The following is a 25,187-nucleotide window of genomic DNA, read 5'->3' as shown; positions in this document are numbered from 1 at the left end:
ATATGGGATTATGTAACAGATGGGTAATTTACATGAGGTGAAGTTTTACAGTATTTAAATCCAAGGATGTGTATGAGGAGGATAATTTTACAGTATTTACAAGATTATTGAACATGATGCATTTTTTTAAATGAGTCCTATATGTACAATCACAGTGGGTGATGGTTTAAGCGTTACCTCTCTGAGCGGTCATCTGAGTGACAGCCTGAGGGAAGAAACTGTTCTTGTGTCGGGTTGTTTTGGGGGAGCGGAAATAGCGAGAAAAAGAGAATTGGTGCCAAATGTAGTTTAGTCAACTCAGAAACCCATTCAGGTTCATGTTCGGTGGAATACATACATATTGTATTTTTGTAATTTGCCATAGAGGCAGTTACAGTCATCCTGGACCTTTATACAACTCCAGGTGGAGAGAGGGGGAAAGGTGCATACTGAGGTATACTGAGTTTGAACAGTTTGTGTCCAGGGTGTGAGGAGTCTGTGGTGATGCTACCTGTCCGTTTTCTTCACCGTGGAGCGGTGTAAGTCCTGGATGAGGAGGCAGGTCGGCACAGATAATATTTCCTGCAGTCCTGATTGTCCTGATCGACCACTCTGTGTCTGTCCAGTTTGGTTGCAGACAGTGATGCAGGTGCAGAGAACAGTCTGGATTATGGCATTGTAAAAGCTGATCAGCAGGTCCTGCGGGTTGAACTTTCTGAGCTGACGCAGGAAGTACATCCTTTTCCTAAAAGTGTCTATGTGCAGGTCCACCTCAGGTCCCGGGAGATTGTGGATCCCCTTTTACTTGCTTTTTCCTGGTGATGATGAAACACATACTTGACCATCTTTACTCCTTTCTGTCCTGGTTTCTTTTTTAGTACCTAAAGGTGAATTTGTTGTGCAGACAGAAAAAGTAAGTTATATTTTCTGAGGCTAAATCCCTCAATATTTCACACCAAAAACAGAACTGAGATAAAGAAATTCAGATATGTGCAACAGCTATTGTTTTCTTATCATACTCTTTTCCCAGTATGAGAAGAAGGTGGAGGTTCATGCACGGTAAAAGTGGAATCTCAAGGAACACATTTCAACTTTAGAGCTCATCATCATTTTGTTGTACTTCATGTAAATGTATAATTTCTAAATGATTTCATAACTGCTTGTGTCAGTGAAGTGTGACAGGGTTTATACTTCCATTTTAATTTGAAGTGGAGTAAAGACAGTAGACATGAACTCTAAAGTAAAGGACAAGTTCTTCAAAGTTAATAATAATAATACTTCACATTTATATAGTGCGTTTAAAGGCTCAAAGCACTGAACAGAGAAAATAAAAGTCAGATGAAAACAAAATGAAAAATAAACAAATAAACAAATAAATGAACAAGAAACCACAGAAAAGCACTGGGAGGGGAGGGGGGAGTGGAGTTAGGGGCAGGGGAGGTTGTAGGCTCGGGCAAACAGTTACTGCAGCTCTTGTCTTTAAACCCCCCCCCCCCACTCATGGATGTACATACTGACATTAGAGAAGTGTTCATTTATTGAGCATTAACAGACTTATAGAGGCATTGTGTGCCTTTATTGGAGGGACAGGACAGAGATGGAAATCAGGGAGCGAAAGAGTGGGGACTGACATGCTGGAAAGTTAACAAACTTTTCACAACTGCTTGGATGTTCTCAAGTATTTCAACCTAACTTTAATAAGAATGACATGTAGAAACTAATACACGTGCCTCCTTATTTTCATGTGTATAGTTTTTACATATTTATGTACAAATGTGACGTCTCATCAGCCTTGTAGACATCTGTAGAACACATTCCAACACGTGTGAGATATGAAGGTTCAAATTCTAATAAACTCTTTGGACTTGTTACGCCACAGAGCCTGATATTAAAGTGTTAGACTTACGATTGCTCTTCTGTACCGCATGCAACAAGATGTCACTCAGAGCAACAGTGCGCTTTTATTCTGTCTCTTGTGTCCCATAAGGAGAGCATGACACCTTGTGCTGATTCTTTAGTGTGTGTGTGTGTGTGTGTGTGTGTGTGTGTGGACTGTTAAGGTGCGACCACACTGTCTGTTCTCTGTCAGCATCGCTTCCCTTGGGCATCAGTGTTTTCCTCACAGCTCCACTCGCCTTTAACAACATGCCTCCGCAGAGGCGTCGAGCCCCTGAATAACAGCAGCAGTTGTAATTGTATTTGTGTGATTGTGTTGAAGAGTGTGTTCGCTGAGAGAAAGAGTGTAGTTGTTTGTGTTTTGCCTTGGTTCCATATGTGTGTATAGATTTACTTCCTCCCATGCGTTTTTGCTCTGTGTGTGTGTGTGTGTGTGTGTGTGTGTGTGTACGAGAGGCTCATTTTGAAGCAGGCTTGTTGATTAGGTCTGTGGGGATGTGCGCTTTCTGCTGACTTTGTTTGGTTTAAAGCCTGAGGCTGGTACTGATCAATAGTATCCCGGACCCACCACGTCTATGTCCAGCTGATTGGCTCTCTGCATGGCAGACAGCCACAGCTTTACAGCAGCAACTCAGACGTCAATGTTACTCACATCTTTCTGGGCAGATCTTGGACACACCCTTTATCACTCACAATTTCCAGGAAAATAAGCTTCACTTCAAACTCTGAAGACACTAAGAATGCATTTGTTTTTCTTGAGTGTGAAAAAAAAAAATCAACATCAAAGGAAAACATATTGCTGCATGGTGTGCAAGATTTTGGAAAGCCAGACCAGCAGCTATGATTTCTAGGTGACAGTTATCTTTTAGCATCCAGGAATATCCTGTCTTCAGAATAGTGCTCAGCTTTTGTTTCTATAAAAAGTCAAGACAAAGCACATTGTGTATCTCAGTGTGGGTGTCTGTCTGCACAGAGGCCTACATTGTGTGGCATTTAGGAGGACAAGGATTCAAGGTTCAGTCAGACAGATATGAACTGGCCTTTGTACTTCTCTCAAACAATCTTCAATATTTCCTCCAATTTGTTTCCCCCACTGTGTCTGTGGAGATGCAGGAAGTATTCTAAACCCCTTACTGCCCCTTACATTTCGATGAATAAAAACTGGCAATCACACAGCGTGATAGTAGATCGAGAACATCTGCACATGCTAATCTGTGTGTCCATGCTCTCCACAGGTCTGGACGACTGTCTCCAGCAGTACGTGAAGAGTTTCGAGCGGGAGCAAATGGGGGGAGAACAGCTGCTGCACATCACCCATCAGGAGCTGGAGGAGCTGGGTGTCACCAGAATAGGACATCAAGAGCTCATCCTGGAAGCTGTCGACCTCCTCTGCGCTCTGGTCAGTCAGCCGCTGTCACTTACTGAAGTTGTAAATCATGCTCTGGGAGGAGGGTGTGTTGGGATTGTGTCCGGCTTTAGGGTCATTTCATGTTTCTTTTTGCTGTTCTTTTTACAATCTGATTTTCTATTGTACTGTTATTTATAAATGTAATGAGTTTTACTTTAATCCATCTTACGATCTAATATATCTGTTGGACTTTTTAAAGAACACTCCGGTCACAATTACGTCGATGGCTTTTCCTGTCATAGATGCCAAGAACATATTTTATTACCTTCAGCTATCACTTTTCATTTGGACAGTTTCTGACATGAATGGGTGATGAATCCAATATCTTTGTCCTGCACATGGATATCAGTTCAGGACACGGACCATTTCCAAGTGCAGGGGTGATGTTTAGACAGACAGTTTTTTTGCTACAGCATTAGCATTAAAAAAATAAGTTTATCACATAAAATAGGTTTTGTACCAAATTTCTAAGATATCAAATGAAAAAGAAAGTTTTGCTTTTGGAGCCAAAACTCATGGATCATATTCAGCTTAGTTATTTTATTTCAAACCACACTCAGCTCCAGAACCCAACATTACACCAGCATCAGTATTGAGTCTTAATTATATGTGAGAACAACATCCATCTATCCATCCATTATCTATACTGCTTTTCCGGTAAGAGGTCCCGAGGGGCCGGGGCCGATCCCGGCTGTCATTGGGTGAGAAGCTGGGTACACCTTGGACTGTTCACCAGGCAATCACAGGGCTGACATATAGAGACAGACAACCAGCCACACTAACAGCATTCATAGAGAGTCACCAGTCAACCTAAGCAGCATATCTTTGGACTGTGGGAGAAAAACGGCGTGCCTGGAGAGAACCCACGCATGCACAGGGAGAACAAACAAACTCTTCACAGAGAGGCCCTGTCCGAACCTCCTCGCTATGAGGCAACAGCTCTTACCACTGCACAGCTGTGGAGCCATTATTTATGAACATGTTATTACAATTAGTGCAATTCAAGAAAAACCTGCGTGGCCGTCCAAAATTCTAAGAATACATTTCTTTTGGATGAAGAGATTTTCAAAGGTAGAAGGCTTAAATTTGTGGTTGTTTATTTTCCCTGACTAGTTATTGATATCAACTAAAGAAACAGCTAGAGAAGTCATTTTGTTCCAACTTTGTGTGGACTTCCTCGGTCACTGCTGACTGTCTGTGCTGTGGCCATGCTCAGGATTAGGGAATTAAGGGGAATTAGGTGCTACTCTTTCCCAGAGCGAGCGAGCGAGAGAGAGAGAGAGAGAGAGAGAGAGAGAGAGAGAGAGAGAGAGAGAGAGAGAGAGAGAGAGAGAGAGAGAGAGAGAGAGAGAGAGAGAGAGAGAGAGAGAGAGAGAGAGAGAGAGAGAGAGAGAGAGAGAGAGAGAGAGAGAGAGAGAGAGAGAAGAGGAAGTAAAAGTGAAAGGAAAAAAGAGAGAAAAAGAGAGAGAGAGTATGTAGAAAGAGTATGCAGGATGCACCTTATCTCCCAGGCACACATGGCTGGATTAGTTGGGACTGTTTAAATGTGTGTAAGTGGGCACACATGCTTGTTTGTGTGTGTGTGTGTGTGTGTGTGTGTGTGTGTGTGTGTGTGTGTGTGTGTGTGTGTGTGTTAATCAGCACCTCTTCTCATTCAGGCGTTCCAGCATTGGAGTGAGTGTCCCAGAGCAGCAATCACTTTATGTTTGTGCACACACATATGCACATACACCACACATATGTAGGGCCACAAGATGTGTTACTCACACTGCTGGTAGGCGTCATTTCTGTCTTACAGCTTGAGATTTAGCCTTTAGTTTGAGCTATCTTTCCTCTTATCAATGATTGGTGAGATGTGTTTGGTTTGGAATCACATTAGCAGTTGGAGAGAAACCATAATCCAATCATAAAAGGTTTAGAGAACAAAATCCTTACTCGGCCAATTAAATTTCAAAGGAATTTCCAGGTCAACAGTAAATTATCAACAGAGCTGTCATCAATCACCAATTAAAGCGTGTTGTAATTTGGACCTATGCCACACTTCTTAATGGTTTTGGCCACTAACAATTGTCATCGGCAAAGTAAAGTTTCAATTTTGGGGAAATTAACTCTGACTTAGCCATTGGCTGTGTTAAGACTAATCATGCCGCTGCTTATTTTTGCTTTCTTGAACTTTGTTGAAGCAAAACTGCATTGTTCTAAGACCAGGGTTTTGTTGAGTGCAACTTTTTTTTATAATCAATAGAAAATACATCCCAAACAGACCCAAGTTATAATAAGACTAAATTATGCTTCACGGTTGCCTCAGGGAAAAGCGAAACTCAACCGTCCTCCTCATTAGGTGTACTCTCCAGACAACAACAGAAAAAAACTGCAGCACTTTAGAACCTGCGCATATTGTGAATATTTACTGTATAGGATGGTAAACTGTTGTCAGCAATATCAGCCATCATATGGAGAGTAAAACCACGCTCCCTTGGCTCAACCATTATGCTTTTCTAGTCCTTCTGCAGTTAAAATGGGGAGCTTCTGTAACCCTGGGTCAATGCAAGTTCCAAGCGCTGGCTGGGATTTCAGTCTCGCTGTAAATGTGGAAAGTCCCTTCTTTTATGTCCATACAATCAAGTGTTTGCCCCTAGCATCTATGCTAGCATCTATGCTAGGGGCAAACAAGTAGGCTTCAGGGGGTTATGGGAATTTTCAGCTGTATGTGTTGAGAAAATAACTTCTGAATAAAATATTGCTCAACCCAAACTGGTTTGCAAGACATGCACAATGACTTCATATGACTTGAGGAATACATATGTATAAAAAGTGAACAAGGGTTATTAGTATTCGAAGTCTGCAGCAAGATTACAATATAATAATATTACCTTTTTAAACCTTTAATGATATAAGCAGATAAATACGGCCTCATTCAGACAGTTATTTATCATGTGTCAGACTGGGTGCAGCTAAATGTGTGGAGCACTTGGAGTCCAAGACAATTACATGGAGCATAGTATATCATGTATTGTATCTTATCTTGTCTTATTGTCTTTTCATATCGTTTTGTATCATATCACATTGCATTGCAACACATTGCATTGCAACTAACATAACCTGGCTAAGTGCTGGTTATGTATCGTAATGTATTATACGGATTGTAACTTTATATGCACCATCAGAATAAGCAGATACATACTTATCTCGTCTTACGTCATCTTGGTTTGTCTTTCTTTCTCTTGTCTCATGGTATTGTATTTCATTATACATTACATCATGTTGTATGGTATCATATATTTTCTGGCTGAACTCTGGCAATGCCTATTTGTTAACTATATCACACAGATTGTCAGGTTAAATTCGCTATCAGAATTGGCTGACACAAGTTGTTTTGTATTTCTAAGGTGTACTTGTGGTGTACAACAAGGTTCTGTTCAAGGACAACTTGTTTTTCTGAGACCATTCTTGTTCTCCCTCTTGTCAGAAGTTTAAAAACATAATCCTCTGTCCTTCATCTACAGTGGATCAAACTCTTAACCACTCTGACATCATTCTTAAATAACAGTTGGCTATACCTGTACAGCTCAACAGTCACACAAACCCTACCACATGAATCAGGAATTTATTATTTTGAATCAATATAATAAGACTGACCGTATGTTTGGCCTCTTTGCTTATTAGCATCATTTCATGATTTCAAGTGTTTAAAGTTTGGAATCTGTCCTGATTCTCCTCAAGTTCTGCTTTTGTTCCGGGGGAGTGATTCATGCTGTCATCTCATCCTTTCATGCATATTAGTCAGCTTTCTATGTTGGTTTCTATCAAGTGCTACCCTGTCTGACTCAATCTTGATTTCTAAAATCCTCTTGGTTATGCAAATGTTTCTAAAAAGTTGGCCATCATTTCTATTCTGAATCCGTTTCATCTATATTTGAACGTGAATGCTAATCAGATAGGAGTACCATAGATGATCCTGATAAAAAAAAAAGCGTGAATGCACGTTTAATGTAATGTTACACTGTGTCCCCAGAAAGTGCCGTGTTGATGCTCTTTTATTATTGGCCAAGAAAAACTAAAATCAGTGTTTCCATCAGTCTCATAAAAACATTTATGCCAAACAAATCCAACCCATATAAAGCCCTGTTGTATTCATTTTGGGGAAAAGGCAGTGTTTTGTTCAAGACAACTTACTGCACGACACTCACAATTCTTTATGATGTTAAACACTGTCCATTTTGGTGCAAGCTGTCGACAAAAGCTGACTGAGCAGTGAAGCAACAATGAAGAATGCTCTCCTTGAGCAAGAAAAGGATTAGAGGGTGAAGACTCGTTTTATCGAAGTATTTCATAAACAATGTCTGTATGTGATTCTGTGAACAATGGTAGCAATATCAGCATAGAGGAGAGGCCACTCCACACATGGCTGCTATGGCAACCACATCGACTTGAAGGTGGAGGGGTGGTTGCTCTAATGGCATCGCCCTCTTACTGTATTGATTTGACACACACAGGCACACATATGCACGCATTGCTCAAATTATTTTTCTCCTTTTCTACACACACACACACACACACACACACACACACACACACACACACACACACAAGCTCAAAGTCATTCAGATGGCCGACACAGGGCATTATTCCCTCACTTCATCTCAGCTCTCTGTCCCCCGGAGAGAGATGCACACAGCGCTACATCGAATCATAGGACAGGCTAATTACAGCTGTGCAAACATGTATAGTCTTGTTTCATGTATACGTCTACATTCACATGGAATTCAAAATATTACACGGAAAACAGAGTATGCATGACCCAGTTTCAGTGATATTCATTGCTGGGTGCTCTCTCTTTCTCCCTCTCCCTCTTGTCTTCTGCCTCTTTAGTTCCTCAATTCCCTCACCCCCCCTCTCTCTTTCTCTCTTCATTGCCACTGTGTGAAACCCTCTCTCCTTTGTAGTCACTGCGGTCGTGACTGTGTAGAAAAGATCTAGAGGCAGAGGAGGAATAGATATGTCTAGCTAAGCCTGTGCATCTCACTATACAGGGATGTGTATGTGAGTGTTTGTATGTGCATGTAGCCTTTGTGTCAGCAGGAATCAGGCTCTGTCAGGCAAGACATGACTGTAGGTGCCTTGGGACTGTGCATATGTGTGTGTTTGTGTGTGAACGTGTGTTTATTTAAAAGGGCCACAGTGCAGTAATGGGAAACTCAGTATAACCTGGTCTTCTCATTTTGTGAGAGGAGTTGCTGTTTTGTCAAGTTCTAAGGCTTTTTTCAGCAAAAGTCATTAAAATTTCAGTTCACTTTGCTCAAAAGAACCACTTACTGTGTAATAAGGGTACATGTTTCTGTTCAACCTAACAAAAGCCAGTGGAGCAACATTTTCTGGGACAGATAAAAAGCGCATACATGCAAGATATGCTGAAAACATTGGAAATATATTGCAGTTGACATCTGTTCCTTTTTATGTCCTCCAAGACAGACGTGGAAGGAGTGATACATCTCAGACTAGAAACAGGGAGGTTATTAGCCTGACTTAGAACAGAGACGAGCAGCCGAGGGAGACAGCTCGCTGTGTTAGTTCAACATGTTTCTATCCCATCTTTAAGCTCACTAATAAACAAACTGTATGTTTTACTAGTTTGGTTCATACAACGATAGAAATATCAGGATGTGATGTGACATGACATTGATTTTTTAAAGATTATTTTTTGGGGATTTTTGCCTTTGTTAGCGATGACAGCTTGAGAGAGATTGGAAATATGGGGAGAAAGATTAGAGGATGACATGTGCTGATTATCATCAGAACCAAAAATAAAACCTGAGACCAGTGCAACATTGATGACGGCTTCTGTACAAGGAGCACTCGCTCTACCATCCGAGCTGAAGTGGCACTCTGTGGTGTAACATTTCTTGATGTTGTGTAAAGTGACTTTCTTGAATCTCAGTGTCACAATGAGTTAGCTAGGTGTGTTAGCTTCATTGTTCCTTTTGTTACTTACGGTACCACAATCTGTCATTGAAGTTTCTTTAAATATACAGTGTTAAAGTGTTGAATTGTGGAACTAAACATGAAATTAGATAACTAATTGTAATTAGATATTACATTTTAATATAATTTTAAAACCTCGGTGAGAGTCTAGCTAGCTGTTTCTCACAGCCTTTGTTTTTGAGGCGAGGCGAAACACTTCAGCTCAGTAGGACTTGACACATAGATGTGAGAGCTCTTTAATATTTTACCGGAAACCTTTTCTTTGACCTATGATACAACAATGATCTGCAACAAATTTCCTTAAAACTATCATTTCTAACACAAGGCACAGCTTGTGTAGCAAAAACAACATGTTAGCAGAGCAGCAGTAGCACTTTTCATCCGCTACAAGAGATGTGTTCAAGCAGAGTATTAAATGAAAGTCACACATGAAACAGTCATTGTAGTTAATCAAATAATGGGGAAAAAAGACTTTAGGAGCACTGATTAAAATACAGTTCACTCCTATAGTCATTCTCAAACCAGAGACTGAATTCCTGAAGGTCTCCTGTGTTAAAACCTCCTAATAGAAACGCTGATAAACATACTGTGATTTTAACGTAATAATTTGTTTGTTTTCCAGAACTACGGCCTAGAGACAGAGAATCTCCGGACATTGTCCCACAAGCTCAATGCTTCGGCGAAAAACCTCCAGAACTTCATCCTGGGTCGGCGGAGGGGTGGACACTACGACGGACGAGCTTCTCGCAGGCTACCCAATGACTTCCTCACCTCGGTGGTCGATCTGATAGGAGCAGCTAAGAACCTGCTGGCCTGGCTGGACAGGTAGGGACTACAGTTTGTCAGATGAGGTCAGGAATTGGTTATTTCAACCAAGTAAGAAAGTTGCAAAGAATATACACACAATTTCAATGGTAATAAACAACCAGTGACTACTGCACAAGAGCTGTGCATTACATTTACTGGGATTTACCTCATACATGTTAATGTTCTGAGGTTTGTTATAACGTGCTTCTTTTTGAGAGTAACAAGATGAATTCCGCAATAGTATATGTTAATTGAGTACTAAGCTTCATCAATACACATCTTAGTTTTGCTTTGCGCCATTACTGAGCTAGCAGAACCAGCCAGTGCTAAGCTCATTGTTAAATAGACATGATAGTGGTATTGATCTTTCAACCCCTCACTGCCGAGAGGGCACACTGTAGTGGACAAAAGAAATTATTTCCTAGATATAAAACCGGGTGTGTTCTGTACTGTAATGGTGAGGTTTTGAACAGCTGATGGAACCGTATGTAGCTGAGGACAGATACAAATAAAGTTACGACGAGCTTTAGTAGATCCCTGGGCTTCCCAGCCTCCTGGCCATGATAGAAAGGCAAATATTGTTGTTTGTCTTTATCACCTGCTCCTGCGCTCTGTGAGGAGCACAGAACAGATTTTATTTCCCTCTTTCTCTGTCCTATCACGGCTTTAATCACACTCTTAGTAAATAAATTAAATGAGCAGAATTTTCTGTAACCACAAACATGATATGAAGATATAATATCAGTCATTTAACTACAATTTCACCCTTAAGAAAGACATTGTCCAATTTCTAATTCAATTCAATTCAATTCAATTGATAAAGAACAAGGACAGCGTTTGAAATGAGATCATGTCCAGTTGTTTATCAGAGGTTCAACTGATGTTCAATTTATCTTCAGTGGTTTCAGATGCATTTGTACGATCATAAATTCTTTTTCTTTTTCCCTTTGTGTCTGTTTCAGGTCTCCATTTGCCAGCGTGACAGAGTATTCATTACTCAAGAACAACATTGTGCAGCTCTGCCTAGAATTAACAACCATCGTACAACAGGTAGTTACACACACGATGCATGCATCACACAATCACATAGATTCAGCTTGTTCTGGTCTGAAGCTCATTTCTATAGATTTGATTATGAGTTGAACGTATGTCAACTGCCACAGGCTATTAGCAGCGTGGCTGACTGGACCTGCAGCTCTCAGTAACTCCCATAGGCAAAGTACTCATTGACTCATCCTGTGTTTAACTTATGGGCACTGATGGAGAATGAACCAGGGGTCTTTTGTCCCTTCATTTCCTCTCCTCTATCTGCTCCCCCTCTGGCTCTCTCCTTCATGTTGATTCACCACATTTCGACACACATACACTCTTACAAAATAAAACTGGAGCTACATGCATACACACTCTGCTGATATTGTACAAATCTCATTGTTTGGACAGAAACTATGTCTGTTCTCTTGGACCCCGTCCATGTCCTCCCTGTAAGAGCTGCTTAGAGAGTATCAGAGTGGGTTTGTTTGCTTGCCCAGAGTGAATCCTGGAGTCGCATAGATAACACCCATTCCCTCTTGCAAGGGCCAAATGAGAGAGAGGAGGAAGGGGCCACTGTAGGTCCACAATGGTCCAAATATATATGTGGTTGCCAGGTTGCAGTGAGACAGACAAAGGTGGCAGCAAAACCCGCAATAATGCATCAAACAGATGAATTAATTGCTACCATGCACATCTGGTGGATTCAGTGGGCTGCTCTCCCAGAAATAGATTAACTATCAGCTATCGTTAAATAACAATCTGTCATGTTCAAATAATGTCGTTTCTAAATCCTGCTGTGGCTCACGGAGCTCCAGGCTGCAGAACAGATCCAGAACTACTCAATCCAGTATTTAAGTCTGCCTAGATTATAAAGTACTGTTCATTATGTGGAAAGTTAGAAATTAAACACCGGACTGTGGATGTTCGCCCTTGAAAAGGAAGTCATCTATTTTTTTTCTGTTGGACAATTTCCATCTCTCCTGTTGTTGTATTTCAAGGAGATATTTGAGCTTGTATAGGAATGTTCACTTTGATGCTCGAACCCTCTCATGTTTTATTCTTTTTTTCTGTCTTCTCTTCTTGACAGGATTGCACTGTGTATGAGACGGAGAATAAGATCCTCCATGTGGTAAGTGTATTTTAAAATACACACATGCTACAACAACACTCTCTTTCAAAAAATAAAGTTATATCTTGGCTTGAGGCAACTTTTTCACTCTCTTGCCAAGAGTTCCATACTAAGATTCAATACCTCTATTTTATCTGTATATTAAGTGCTGATGGTCAACAGACTCTCTGCTTTAGAGGTCTGGAAACGTAAAGAAATAGCCAGACTGGCTCTCCCTGAAGACAACAATATTAACTTCCTGAATTGAAACTGTTTATCTAAAACACTACAAAAACCAAAATGTTATAATAACTTCAGACGGACATTCCCTCAGTTAAATTAGTTTATTTTCGGTTGTTATTATGCTTCGACAGCGCATTTGTTTTGGTGTTGAAGCAAATTTTCAGAAGAAAAAAAAAACTCCAAAAAGGAACACATTCAAGGCATGTCTGTGAATATTTTTTATTTTTATTAAAAAAATAAATCCCGTATGTATTGATGTGTTGTGTGTGTGTGTGTGTGTGTGTGTGTGTGTGTGTTTGTGTGTGGGTGCTTGCGTGTGTGCTAGTGTGTGTTTGTGCGGGTGTGTGTGTGTGTGTGGGAATATGCAACCTAATTGTGTGTTGCATGTTACAGTCCAAGCCTGGGGCCTTTTAAGAGCTCCAGTTTAATGTGTTGTGTGTGTAGTGTGAGTGTCTATGTGAGTGTGTGTGGGTGTGCATGTGCGCGTGTGAGTGCGAGTGCGTGCACGTCTGCATATATGACTGAAAACTGTCTGCGTCCATGTGTGAAACTGAGTGAGCAGCCAGTGTCTGATCCAGACTGACAGTTGGATTTGGGACACTTCCTGCTGCCATTCAAGGTCAGGTGGAGGAAACCAAATAAAATGTTGGCAGGGGGGAGTTCATCGAAAAACATTTGGAAGTGGTATGCCAAGTCATAAATCCCAGCTCAGATCTTTTGTCAGAGGGCCTGTGTGATATTCCATTAGCATGTGTTTTAGAAACAAGCATTATGTTGATCCAACACAGGGCAACGTCCCCCATGTCAAAACAACTCTGCCTGTAGCTTTTAGGTCGTTGAACTATGGCTGCCATTTATATATCTTTTTTTGTTAAAGGCCTGTTAATGACACATCCAAAATACTTAAAATGGCTCTGCACATGTGTGCGCACACAAATGCACTCACATAAAACCCGGTAGGCAGACTGTGGCTACGCATGACTTAGTCTGTTATGTGTGGGCGGTTCAAGTGTGAAAAAGAGAGACAGCAAGAAGGGAGCGACAGAGAAGGAGAAGGAGGTGTTTGAGTTTAGATTATGCCTCCTCTGTGTTTTAGAAATAAATACCGTATAGTGGCCATAAAGTGACTCTGACATCGAACACCGAACCTGCACAACACAAATAGCAGTGTATACATCTTCAAACATCGTAGGCGCGCACACACAAACTGTATGGGATGTAGCTTATGGTCACAGTTGCGGTTGTAACTTTTACCGCTCACATTTTCAAACAGGATGGTATCATGCTGTGCTCCTGAGGGATTCATGGGTCTTTTTAAATAACAAAGAGTATGATCTAGATCTACTCCTTTTTTAAAGTATCTTTAGATAACATTTGTTATGAAAAGGTGCTATACAAATAAAGATTTGTTTTTCCTTTAGACGATTCAACATGGACATTACTGGTCTAACCCTTGCTTGATCATAACTAACTACATATTATATTATATGGAACAAAAGTTAAATAGACTGTATCATACATTGATGAAGGCAAAGTTCTTGCAGATATTTGTTGATGACCTGTCTTTAAGTTTGCACTTTGTTAGTGAAACTTTGCTCTTTGTAGGACTAAATTATAGCATGGCATAAAAATAAATCTTACTAATTCTAATGTTGAACATCTCAGTTTGTCGTGGATTTGAATACATTTCTTGTCTTGGTCTCAAGACAAAAAAGTCATTCAAGGTGGTCAAAACCAACACTGACAAACTATTTTGCTATGTCAGTACTGTAATTAGAAGGTAAACTCAACTTTTGAAACGGACAAATAACTTCAATTAATTTATAATTAACTTTGGAACCCCCTGGTTTTTAGTGGTATTAATGGTCTTGGTCTTGTCACGGTCTTGGATCACTCTGGTCTCAGGTCTCAGTTAGTGTGGGCTTGACTACAGCCTTACTAATTGGATAGCTATCCGCTAACTTGTTCCTTAACTGGATAATAATCACCAGCTTACTGCTAAATAAATGCATACAGCTGTTATATTTGCTACAGCATTTATTCTCAAACACGTGCAAACTGCTTTCCTATAAAAGCCAATTATAAGGCTGAAAAGAAAAACTATAGAAAAGAAGAATAACACACTGTACTCACTGCTTATCTGAACATCAAGTAAGCATTTTTAGATCACAATCATTCCCTGTCCCATGTAACGTGAAGCTACGAGCTAACTAAAGAGCGCTACCATTAGCCTGCTAACACAACAACACAGCTCGAGTTGTTTTGGTTTCGAGAAGTCGCACTTTCTTCCTTTAAGTGTTACTGTATTGCTTTTATCAAATAATGTAAGAATCATGTTTTCCTTTTAACATCTCAAAATAATTTACTCTGAATAGTTATATTATACATCTTGTTAGTGTGGAATTCTTGTACAGTAACTCATAGGTAGAATAGTTCTTTATGAACCCAGGACACACTGGTGGTGTTGGAATAAATGTGTGTTTGTAGGTAGTTGGAGACAGACAGACAGTATGAGGAGTGTGTCTAGCATCCATTCTGCACACGCTCTGTTTATTGCTCAGGTCAGCTCTGCCTTTGCTACTGTACTGCTAGTCATACGTTTGTCAGCTTCTCCTCAATAATGCAAAACTCACTTCCACTCTGCTCTCCTCCAGACTCGAGCCCGCAGCAATCAGATGGACAGGAAAACTGTGTGATTTTGTGTGTGTCCTGTGTGTGTGTGTGTGTATGAGCGGGAACACGGAGATCAGATATGAGCATGTGTGAGTCTGTGTGTCTGATGGAGCGTGAAGTGTGTATGAATATGTGTGTGTTTTTATGTGCATGCATGCATAAGGATGAGGGGAATTACGTAAGACTGTCCTAGTTGTGTGTTTTTCCTTTCCCTTGTTTTCTCCCCTTTCCTCTCGTACGCTCCCTCCCACCTCCCTGCTTTCCTGCTCTCCTTCTCTTCCACCCTCCTTCTTTCTCCCTCTCTTCATTCCTACTGTGTCTGAGGTCAGGTTCACATTTGCCGCGCCATGTATTCTCAAGCATGTGAAGGTGCTGCTTTGGGCAACAGCAGCGTGTGTGTTCGCATGTTAGCGTGTGTGTGAGAAAAAGGTGCGAGCTGTTGAGGAAGAAGGAGTGTGTGGAGCGAGAGATTAATCCATTTGGCAGCGGAGTACGTCTGGCTTTCTGTTTCACTGCTCTTAAATCTCACGCCAGCTATAGCTGGTAAGTTAACTATAATGTGCTCTCTGATTCTCCAGAGGCATGTCAGATCAAGGCAGGGTGTGTCACATCTGGAGAAGTCGGGAGCTTGCCTTTTGTCTCTCAGGCCGTGATAATCCCAGGTCAGGCTATTAGAACTATGATCAAAGAGGGACACAAGCAGAGCCACACAACTGTCTCTTCTGGTTTTCAACAGGGAACTCGACATGCTATTTATAGCTCTATAGACAGGATTAGATATACTGGGGATTTCCTTTCCCTATACTTTTTTTTACCCGCTTTTATCCACCCCCCTTCCTCTTTTTTTTTAAATCGGGTTTGTGGATGGCATGAACATCCTGGGTATCACATAATACAATGTGTACATGTTGACAGAAATGTAAAAAAAAAAACAACAACAACATGAAATTAAACAGGCAGTGTAATGTTCAAATAACTGACCTAGAAATGTTTGGTGTTTATGAATATGTGAGCGAGAGACAGCAAAAGAGAGAAAGAGGGAGCAGAAGCATCACATGGCTGGCTCACTGGAGATCCTTCACCTTTCTCTTGCGATGAATGAATCACAGGCTCTGAGCTATAGTGTGTGTGTGTGTGTGTGTGTGTGTGTGTGTGTGTGTGTGTGTTAAAGATCTCTATTCATTCCATCACTTTAATCTGGTAATTGCTCATTAGAACTGAGATCAGAAGATTATTTTATGCAGAGTTCATCACTTTCACACCGCTTGTGTAAATTTAGTCGAGGTATATTCTCTTACATGTTTGTCGGTAATGTGTCAGCGTATGGATGTGTATTTGTGTGTGCGTGTTTGTGTGTGTGTGAGTGTGATGTGCACTAAGTAGCAACGCAATGATGCAAGATAACCAGGGTAACCGTCTCTGTGAGCCCGCTCCAGTCAGTCAGCCAAGATTAGAAGGCAGAGATGCCGCTGTAGATAAATTAACTTGCATGCGTGACCGAGCAGACAAATAGCCTGAAAAAACAGTCGAGGCTTCTTAGAACAAAGCGAAGGTGAAGCCATGTTTTTGTTTGCCTGGAACTGGCTCAGATATGCAGGAGTTTAAGTGTGCTGTAAAAACAATTACAGCCGAGATAATCTACAAATAGCGTCTGGATGTATTTATCGATTTGAGGGTAAATTATTGCCCTTATCTTCTTAAAAACAAATTACATTTCCCAACAAATGTAATCTGTGCTCTGTAATTTAGATGTTAGGAAATGTCAGTGGGGCACCGCAGGGTTGGCTGGTATCGGTGATGTGTTGTCCTGTCTGTGACAGTGTCTTGTGGGCATGCCTCTGGACTGATTGTGACAGGAAACAGTTTGTGTGCTGCAGCGATGGAAGTGGCGATGTGGAACAATCTGATGAAATGATTTCTGTTTCACCTCCTCCAGCTAGGTCACAGCATCCCTCGCGGACCAAAACCAATCTCAATAACTTTCCGTCTTTCTCTTTTTGTCACTCCCCCCCCCCTCCCCCTTTTCCCTCCTGCTATCTTTACCTCCGATGACATCTCCAGTGTAAGACCTTAGCAGGGATATGTGACCACATCATCTCTCTTTCGTCTGACTCTCTGGTCTCTCAGTCAGCCCATCTGGAGGTGGTCCACCTTACCAGCATCATGCCAAGTGAAGGCCTGGTAAGGAGACACTGGAGGACGCCCACACATCCTTCCACCAGAACTCCAAGATGAACTGATCAGTACTCTCATCCAAACTTTCAATCTGTAATGTGAAATGTCCTTTATGGACATTCATTACCTTACCATGCAGTTCTCCTTCGCTCGAGCTTCCATCTTTCATTCAAGCATTTCAGTTGTCTTGCCAACTCCTACGTCGAAGCATAAGGTCAAAGTATGACGATGTTGTATTTCCAAAACTATTTCCAAAACTGTTGTATTTCCAAAACTTCTTACAACGCCCCTAAAATAAATGTTTCCTGACATTTTCTAGCCAGGTGAAGTCCAGCCCCAAACGACGAACCCAAGTAAGGTCATGTCTACATTAGTATGTAGTGCACAGTGACGCTCCTTGAACTGTTTTTACAGCTCAAACATTTTCCTTTCAAAGCAGTTTACAGCGTTTTTACTTAGCCAGGTCCCGAGTCTCTTCAATCCCCCGGATTAATAATTAAACGTTCAAGGTGTATAAATATACAATGACTGCCTTTCGCTAGCTTATTCTTTATTTATTGTTATGGGAATTCACCAGGTCAAAACCTGACGTCGTTGCTTTAAAGAATTCTGAGGCTTTAGAGGTGTCTGATTGATTTTTGGCTAAGTGCTTTGAAGACAATCAGACTGACGGGAAGCAAAAAAAAAACGAGAGTCTTTAAAGTCGACCCAATTGAACACCAGAGGGAGTTTTATCTGAACACGTACTCTTCCATCATCAAAACACACCCTATATCTTCTCGGAGACTTTGAGAGTCTGTGACGAGAAGCATCCAACACGTCCAACACGTCGTTCCTTTAAATTGTTACCTCTCTGTGAGTCATATCCAGACTACACACAAGACACACAAGAAGTCTGGCCCAGAAACAGACAGGAAATGTCCCCCCCCCCCCCCTTCCTGTATTCTGTGTCATACTGAATCTTCTTTCACTGCTCTTGTATTTTAGGGGATGTATATCAAATCGACGTATGATGGACTCCACGTCATCACAGGAACCACAGAGAATGTGAGTTTTTACTCCCACCACCACATATGATGCTTTTATTATATTCTGCAATAAAAAAGGAGGTAGTTTTACATTGTGGTTTAATACCACCTAAAGAAGTGGCTATGCTGTTCATTTTTCCCTAAAATGTTTCCCTAAGTGGCTCGCCCAGCGGAGGATAAAAAGCCTCTGTTATAAACAGTGACATGTGACACTACTCCTACATGTTCAGTTTGTGTGTACTAACAAATTACAGACAGAATAAGACAAGTCATCCCTTCGCTGTCAGGGGGGAAAAAAGCAGCATACTACTGAATATGGTCAATCAATTTATTGTGTAAATCAGAGGGGATTAAGAAAAGGCCTACCGTTAACTACATCACCGGTTATAATATGCACATCACGTAGGTGCAGGGCAGTGCAAATGGGCAGCCTTAGGAAGAAGATAGGCCCGCACACTTGAAAAATACAAAAATGTATCACATAAAGTTGTGAACTGTTCAAACTTTTTGTGGCATTTGAGCGAGCGTGCTCTTCTTTATAGTCTGCAATAACACTGCACCCACACCTCAGTCTATCTCAGCCATTCTCTCTCATTGTCCTTTTCTTCTCCCATGTCTGCCTCTGCAGTCTCCGGCGGACCAGTGTAAGAAGATCCATGCAGGGGACGAGGTGATCCAAGTCAACCACCAGACAGTGGTGAGTCTGAACGCTTCCAACCCAACCAAAGAATCACAGAAAACATCCTTTCACTGTGCTTCCACTGTGAATACACACTGCAAAACCTGCCTTTTGTTCTCCATTCTGTGCTGTGTTGAGGAGATGTCAAGGTACATGATGTCTGCTGCTGCCACCACCACTGCCACCATGGTGCTTCCTGTCCTGTGCCTGTGTTGCTATGTAGGCTAATTAGACCTGCTTCGGGAGCAGATAATAGGATGATAGTTACAAGACCTTTGTTCGGTCCAGCGTGATTGTCAGCTCAAACTTTTCTGGAATTTGTTCCCATTGTCGTAGGAAACCCTGAAGGAGGTGTCTGATTTGAAATGTTCCACTTTCAGACTTGAATAAGTTGTGTTTCTGCCCTCAACTCATCACAGCAGAAGGAGGCGCACAAATGAGCAGCCCTTTTAAATGGAACCATGCCTTGTGAGAGCGTGTGATTGAGTGCGCTGTCTATTGCCCGTTCTATCAGCGCTGACACAAACGATTCGTTCCAGCGTTTATTTGAGATTTCCAAGGAGGGATGAAAAAAAAAAAAAAAGGTTTAATCTGTTTGTAGATGTCTTTTACTTGCCTTTTCCCTCGTACGTCTCGATAGGTGCTGCTCATGTGAAAGCGTGCGTGCAGGCGCCGGGGAGCTCGTTGATTGACGCGTGAGGGAGCCGTGCGTTATCTCTCTCCCGCTCTCTCCTCGAGGTGACAGTGCAGATCGCGCCCCGCAAGGCTCACAGCTCCAACCCCTCATTACTCCCACCGCTAGACCCTCACCACTCTGATCCCTCACCCTGGGGGAGGAGATAAGCAGTAGGAGACCGAGGTGTGTGTGCGTGTGGATGGGAAAAAGGAGGTTGAAATAGTCTGGGGATGCTGGAAAGTCACAGAGCTGGGAGAGTGGAGGGAATAAGGGAGGAGGAAGTAAAGAGAGACTGAGGGAGAAGAGGAAGCTGATGAAAGGAAAGGGGGGAGGGAGGGAGGAGACTCTAAATCGAGCCGCTGAAGAGGGAAGATGGATACACTCAACTATCAAACTCTCTGTCAACATCTCAGCTGATAAGTTTATCTAGCAAGACTCCATATTCAAAAATTAGATTAGTGTGAGTATTGAATGAGCAAATTCCATTACATTATGGAATCATTCTGTAGGCCTAACCCACGTATTTAGCAACAGTGCTGCCTTCATGTCTATGCATGAGCTTCTGTTTGAGAACCACTTCAAAACAGAGCTCACAGGTTTTTTTAGCTCGGCTTCTCTTTTGAGGTAAAATGTGGAATTTGCTCAAAAACAAACTGATTGTTTGAAGAGGCAACATAATTATGTGGAGGTAATAGCATCTGGGAAAATAATGAAGACCCACAGGAATAGAAAAAAAAAACCCCTCCTCAGCAGCAGTTTATGTTCTATTATTATTGTTTTTGGTAGGTTTCCCTTTCCCTCTCTGTAATGTGCATGTTTGGAGAACAGAGCCGTTTTAAAGTGGCCTGGTTAGGTGTTTGCTGTTATTGTGCTCGCTCCGCGATTGTTGCACGAGTGAAGAAGTTATGAAGGCACAGCTCAGTTCACTCTCAGGTCATTCAGTATTTCCGGTGTGCGTGCCGATGTGGTACCTGTGTTTGCAAGAAAAAGGCTTTCAGAATTTTGATATATTTTTTATAAATCATTTTGGGAAATGTGCTTCTTAGAACATCAGTTATTATCTTATAATTATACAGCCTCTCCGGGAGCAGCAGCTACGTTTGGGGGTCTTCTGAAGAAGCCAGATCTGTTTTCATGTTTAAAAAAATTGGCGAAGACTTCCTTTTTCATGAGCTCATCGATGTTTAGAGTCTGACTAAGAAATTACAATAATAATAGTAAAAAAAAAAAAGGATTTTATTTCTAGAGCACTTTACATGTGTACATTTCAAAGTGTTTAAAAGAATAAAAGAGAAAATGAGCAGAAGGCTTTTTAAAAAAAAGATGAGTCTTTAGGCTTCCTTTCAAAGCAGCTGTAGTCTGTGGAGCCTTCAGGTGGTCAGGCAGGGCGCTCCACAGTCTTTGAGCAGCAACAGAGAAGACCCCATAGCTTAGCTTAGCATAGGGACATAGCACTGGAGAAACTGTACACCAGAATAGGCGTTGATCCAGAAATAGGAAACATATGGCGCTAATATTGTGACAAAACACAGATCCGAAAATGTGTAAAAAGATCCACAAACTCTCCCAGATCCGTGAATGCAGATGGCAGAAAAGTGAACTCTTTTTTTTGCTGTAAGCACAAATCATTGGTAACAACAGAGGCGGGCCTCTCCATTGGCTGTCATTTTACGCGTGACTTCTGATAAATTTAGTTGAGTTCCAAGTCCATCTTATCTATAAAGAGCCTCAAAGAGGTTTCAGTGATTCAAGAAATGTGTCTGACATGCAGACAGATTTCTTTGAGGTAAGCTTGTTTTATACCCAGCCTTGTTTTGTAATTAAAAAGACAGATGAACAGTTTAATTTGTAAATCTTATTTCATGAATGAAGGTTGTCCTGCTGAATGATAGTGTGTCCTTGTTCTGCTTCCTTTGGTTTTAGTGGCCTAAGCAGGACACAGCATAAAGGCTTATGTCCATGCAGCTCTTGTTGACGCTGACTGAACCCAGACTTTTTTGAGCTAGCCAAACAGAACAGGAAACATGCCACAAAAGGCTGACACAGCTGGCCATCATTATGTCAGGAATAAGGTCAGAGCAGTTCTGTCTGTGTGTTGGTGAGTGTGTGTAAGCATGGCGGCCTCTGCGGACACTTCTAGTAGCTGAGGCCCGTGTAGCCAATCAATGGCCTGACGAGTACTGTGAGCTCTGGAGACAGGCCGGCCAGAACATGAGGAAACACTGCAGTCAGCACTCCTTACTCTTCTACCATCTTGCTCTCTTTCTCGGAGCTTAAAAAAATGCTGACTAAGCTTTCCTTTAGCATGACACCGTTTTCCGAATAGTGGTGGTGGGACAGTGTGAAGCGTGGTGGTGGTGTTTTGCTGGCGTGTTAAAGTGTGGAAAGAGTTTACAAGAAGTGAAATAAGTGGTGTTAGATTTGGTGATGCTTCAGGTGTATCTGGATCAAACTACACAATGATTTCTGTGGTTGCTTTGAATTTGCGCGGGTCACTTCAACACCCACAAAGATGCCGTAGGTTAGATTTTAGCTGATGCCCCTTGTATTGCAACCAATTCTACCTTCAATCACAATGTTCATACACTTAAAGAAAACTGGCACACAGCTTTATGTTTTACCGCTCGACTTTATTTAAACCTGATATTTATCAGTATGAGTTCCACTCGCTTCTGATAACTCGTCCGCCCTCGTCCTCCACAAAGAGCGGTGTTGTGATGCGTCAGGTTGAGCAGGTAGCCTTTGATGTATTTTTTTATTTTTTGGCCTCTTTTGTTTTAATACAAAATAATAGAATGAAAAGGACTTTAAAAACACATGAATTAACCGTTAAACTTATTTCTTGCTTTTTCTCCTGATTATCTTTAACTTTTCCTCCTCACTTATTTAGATTGGCAGGGCGCCCCTTATGGACAGTAGGCGCCCCTATCATTAAACTATACTGCCTATGCCACATTCCGGCCCCGCCCACAAATGTATGAATTCATACTTGGTCCAATACAAGATCATTATTAGCTCATTGAGTTTACTGAGCAGTTCTCTGGTGAATTCTAAACTCTGCTGTCACTGCTGTTTGCACTGTTAACTGTTTTTAACACAAACTGTTGAAGTATACACACAGTGACACACAATTATGTTAATTCTCTGACGGCAGACATACTTTTGGGACATTTCCCAAAGAGAGTCTCAGATTAGAGCCTTCACAAAGAGAGTTGTCTTTTTAAGTGATTTATCAAACAGGAAACTCTCCATCAAGACTTTCAGACCTGGAAATGTTTTGAAGGGAAAAGATTGTTTGCAGTAAAAGGTCTGATATCGTCATTGTGAAACAATGAGTGTCATGTGTAGATCAGCTGTAGACTGATACATCCTGGACCTTAACTAGAGACCTTTACATGATCTCTCAGCTGTCTCTGCAAAAATGTCATGAAATGCCCAAAAATAAATCAATAAATAATAAACAGTAGAGACAGGGAGTATCATGAGTGGCGGTTTTGCAGTTTCAGAGTCGAACATGTGCTTGGTGGTTTTCTTCAGAGAGGACGGGGAGATGACCAAACGGCATCATGTGCGGAGAGGTGTGTAGTGGTGGCACTTTGGTAGCCCAGTGTGTGTGCTCCTCAGGTGGGCTGGCAGCTGAAGAATCTGGTCAACGCTCTGAGAGAGGACCCGTGTGGAGTCATCCTCACGCTGAAGAAAAGACCTCAGAATACCCTGAGCTCAACTCCGGCTCTGCTCAGGAACGTCCGCTGGAAACCTCTGGGCCTGCAGGTAAAACCAGCTGTGCGGCGAGTTTTAACACAATGCTCTCCTAACATGAAATGTGTCTACTCTCAAAACCACAGTCTACTCCTATATGTGCATACTTACAGTTAAGGTTTGGAGGTAGGAAGATGTTTTCCTCTTCGCAGTGAGATCTCTTGCTATTTTCCTTCGGTTCACTCAGCCTTTTTTTCCGCTGCTCCTTTCTTCTTCCAGTATTTTGAAAAACAACTGTTCTTCTTTGACCTTCCATCAATACTTCTATTGAGCGTTTCAACACATCGGCAAGGTTTTTGCAGCCTGCCGTTCTGCTGGCACAGCTCAAAGCCATTCACAAATGTGTCGGTTGCCTCACCACCACCGTAAAAGAACTTGTGCTTACCAAAAGCATGCATTAAATTTAAATGGTGTAATATGAGCTGGACATTCTGCCACGAGGTTGTGTGCCGGGTCAGTAAAAGTACCATTCCACTCCCTCTCATATAAGACCTCAGCCTGGATACATCGACCTTTACCCTTATGGCCAAGAGTCCATTTACAATCTAGTATTAATCTCAAATGTGGGATTCTTGTTTTAAGGGCTTACAGCTCAGAGTTGATGTACAAATGATGTACAAATTTCACTCAAGGGCAAATACTATTTAAATCCCGCTCTCACTCAGAGACATTTTTTTGTGCACATTGAACATAGTTGTGGGAGGCGGACAGAAGAGTGAGGCGAGGGCTAATCTGATGCTGCCTGAGTGCTTTGTGCTGCAGCAACTGTCTTGTGTCTACACATCTGTGAGCTTCTAAATGCAGCATGTCGCCGCTGTATACTACGTGCATGTTCACTTGTGCTTCGGTGTTGTCGGGAAGGTTTGGTGAATGTGATTTCTATCGTTGTCTAGAAATCATTAAAACTCTGTAATAACCGTGGAGCCTTCTTAGCATCATTGTCGTCTCTGTCTATAATGAGCTTTCTGCCTTGTTGGATCAGCACTCGAAGTTTGTTTCCATGAGCTCATTGTTGCATTTACTGTGTGCAGCAGCAGAGGATTGTGGGAATTCTACCCTGATGGTTCTGCTAAGACACGAATGCACCGTGAGCGTCTAGATCAGAGCGCAGAGATATCTGTGGGAGAAAGGAAGAAAGGAATGTTTTAGATTTGTTCTCTCTCAGAAAGACTGGAGCTCTTAATTATTCATAAGTAACTACAGGCAGCTCCACTGGCTCTGAAACAAGAGGCGCTACTCAGCAAATACTGGAGATAATGCACTGAATCCAAAATATCCTGCTAAACAGCCTTTGGTGTGTGTGTGTGTGTGTAGGTGTGTGTGTGTGTGTGTGTGTGTGTGTGTAGGTGTGTGTGTGTGTGTGTGTGTGCGTGCGTGCATTTCTAAGCACACGGCCCTGTTTGCCTAACCATTTGTGTCAAATCAAGTGTGTTTCTGTGCATACATGTGCACACATGCAGAGCGACGCATCCGTTATCGGTCTCGTTGCTCCTTTGAGAGGTGAAGAAACTGGGTCAGTGCACTCGTACTTGAATACAAACTGTATGTACACATGAACAAACACACGCGCACACACACACACACACACACACACACACACACGCACACACACATTCAAACACATGTGCACTCCTCGCTCTAAGCCTCTTTTTAGAAGCTACATTTTTACTTCTGTGAAGTTTGGCCCAAATGTAGCAAATGGCAGGATTATCACTAAATCCACAAAGGCAACAATCTCTCTC

General features: G+C 41.8%; 1 protein-coding gene across 5 annotated transcripts in view; it reads left to right on the top strand.

Annotated features, from left to right (window-relative positions):
* Window positions 1–25,187, top strand: part of LOC306829286 (connector enhancer of kinase suppressor of ras 2) — a 58,465-nt gene that overhangs the window by 11,536 nt on the left and 21,742 nt on the right. For 4 of the 5 annotated variants that reach the window (XM_079352269.1, XM_079352268.1, XM_079352270.1 and 1 more), the window contains exons 2-9: window positions 3,111–3,274; window positions 9,888–10,090; window positions 11,035–11,122; window positions 12,192–12,233; window positions 17,190–17,309; window positions 18,291–18,350; window positions 18,960–19,028; window positions 23,311–23,457. In XM_079352269.1, the coding sequence (XP_079208395.1) occupies window positions 3,111–3,274; window positions 9,888–10,090; window positions 11,035–11,122; window positions 12,192–12,233; window positions 17,190–17,309; window positions 18,291–18,350; window positions 18,960–19,028; window positions 23,311–23,457 (893 nt within the window). The remainder of the gene's footprint in view (window positions 1–3,110; window positions 3,275–9,887; window positions 10,091–11,034; window positions 11,123–12,191; window positions 12,234–17,189; window positions 17,310–18,290; window positions 18,351–18,959; window positions 19,029–23,310; window positions 23,458–25,187) is intronic. The other variant, XM_079352272.1, reaches the window with a different exon arrangement.

This window comes from Symphodus melops, assembly GCF_947650265.1.
Source record: "Symphodus melops genome assembly, chromosome: 9".
Lineage (NCBI taxonomy): Eukaryota > Metazoa > Chordata > Actinopteri > Labriformes > Labridae > Symphodus > Symphodus melops.
Note: the sequence above shows the minus strand (reverse complement) of the source record. Positions and strands in the feature narration are given on the sequence as shown.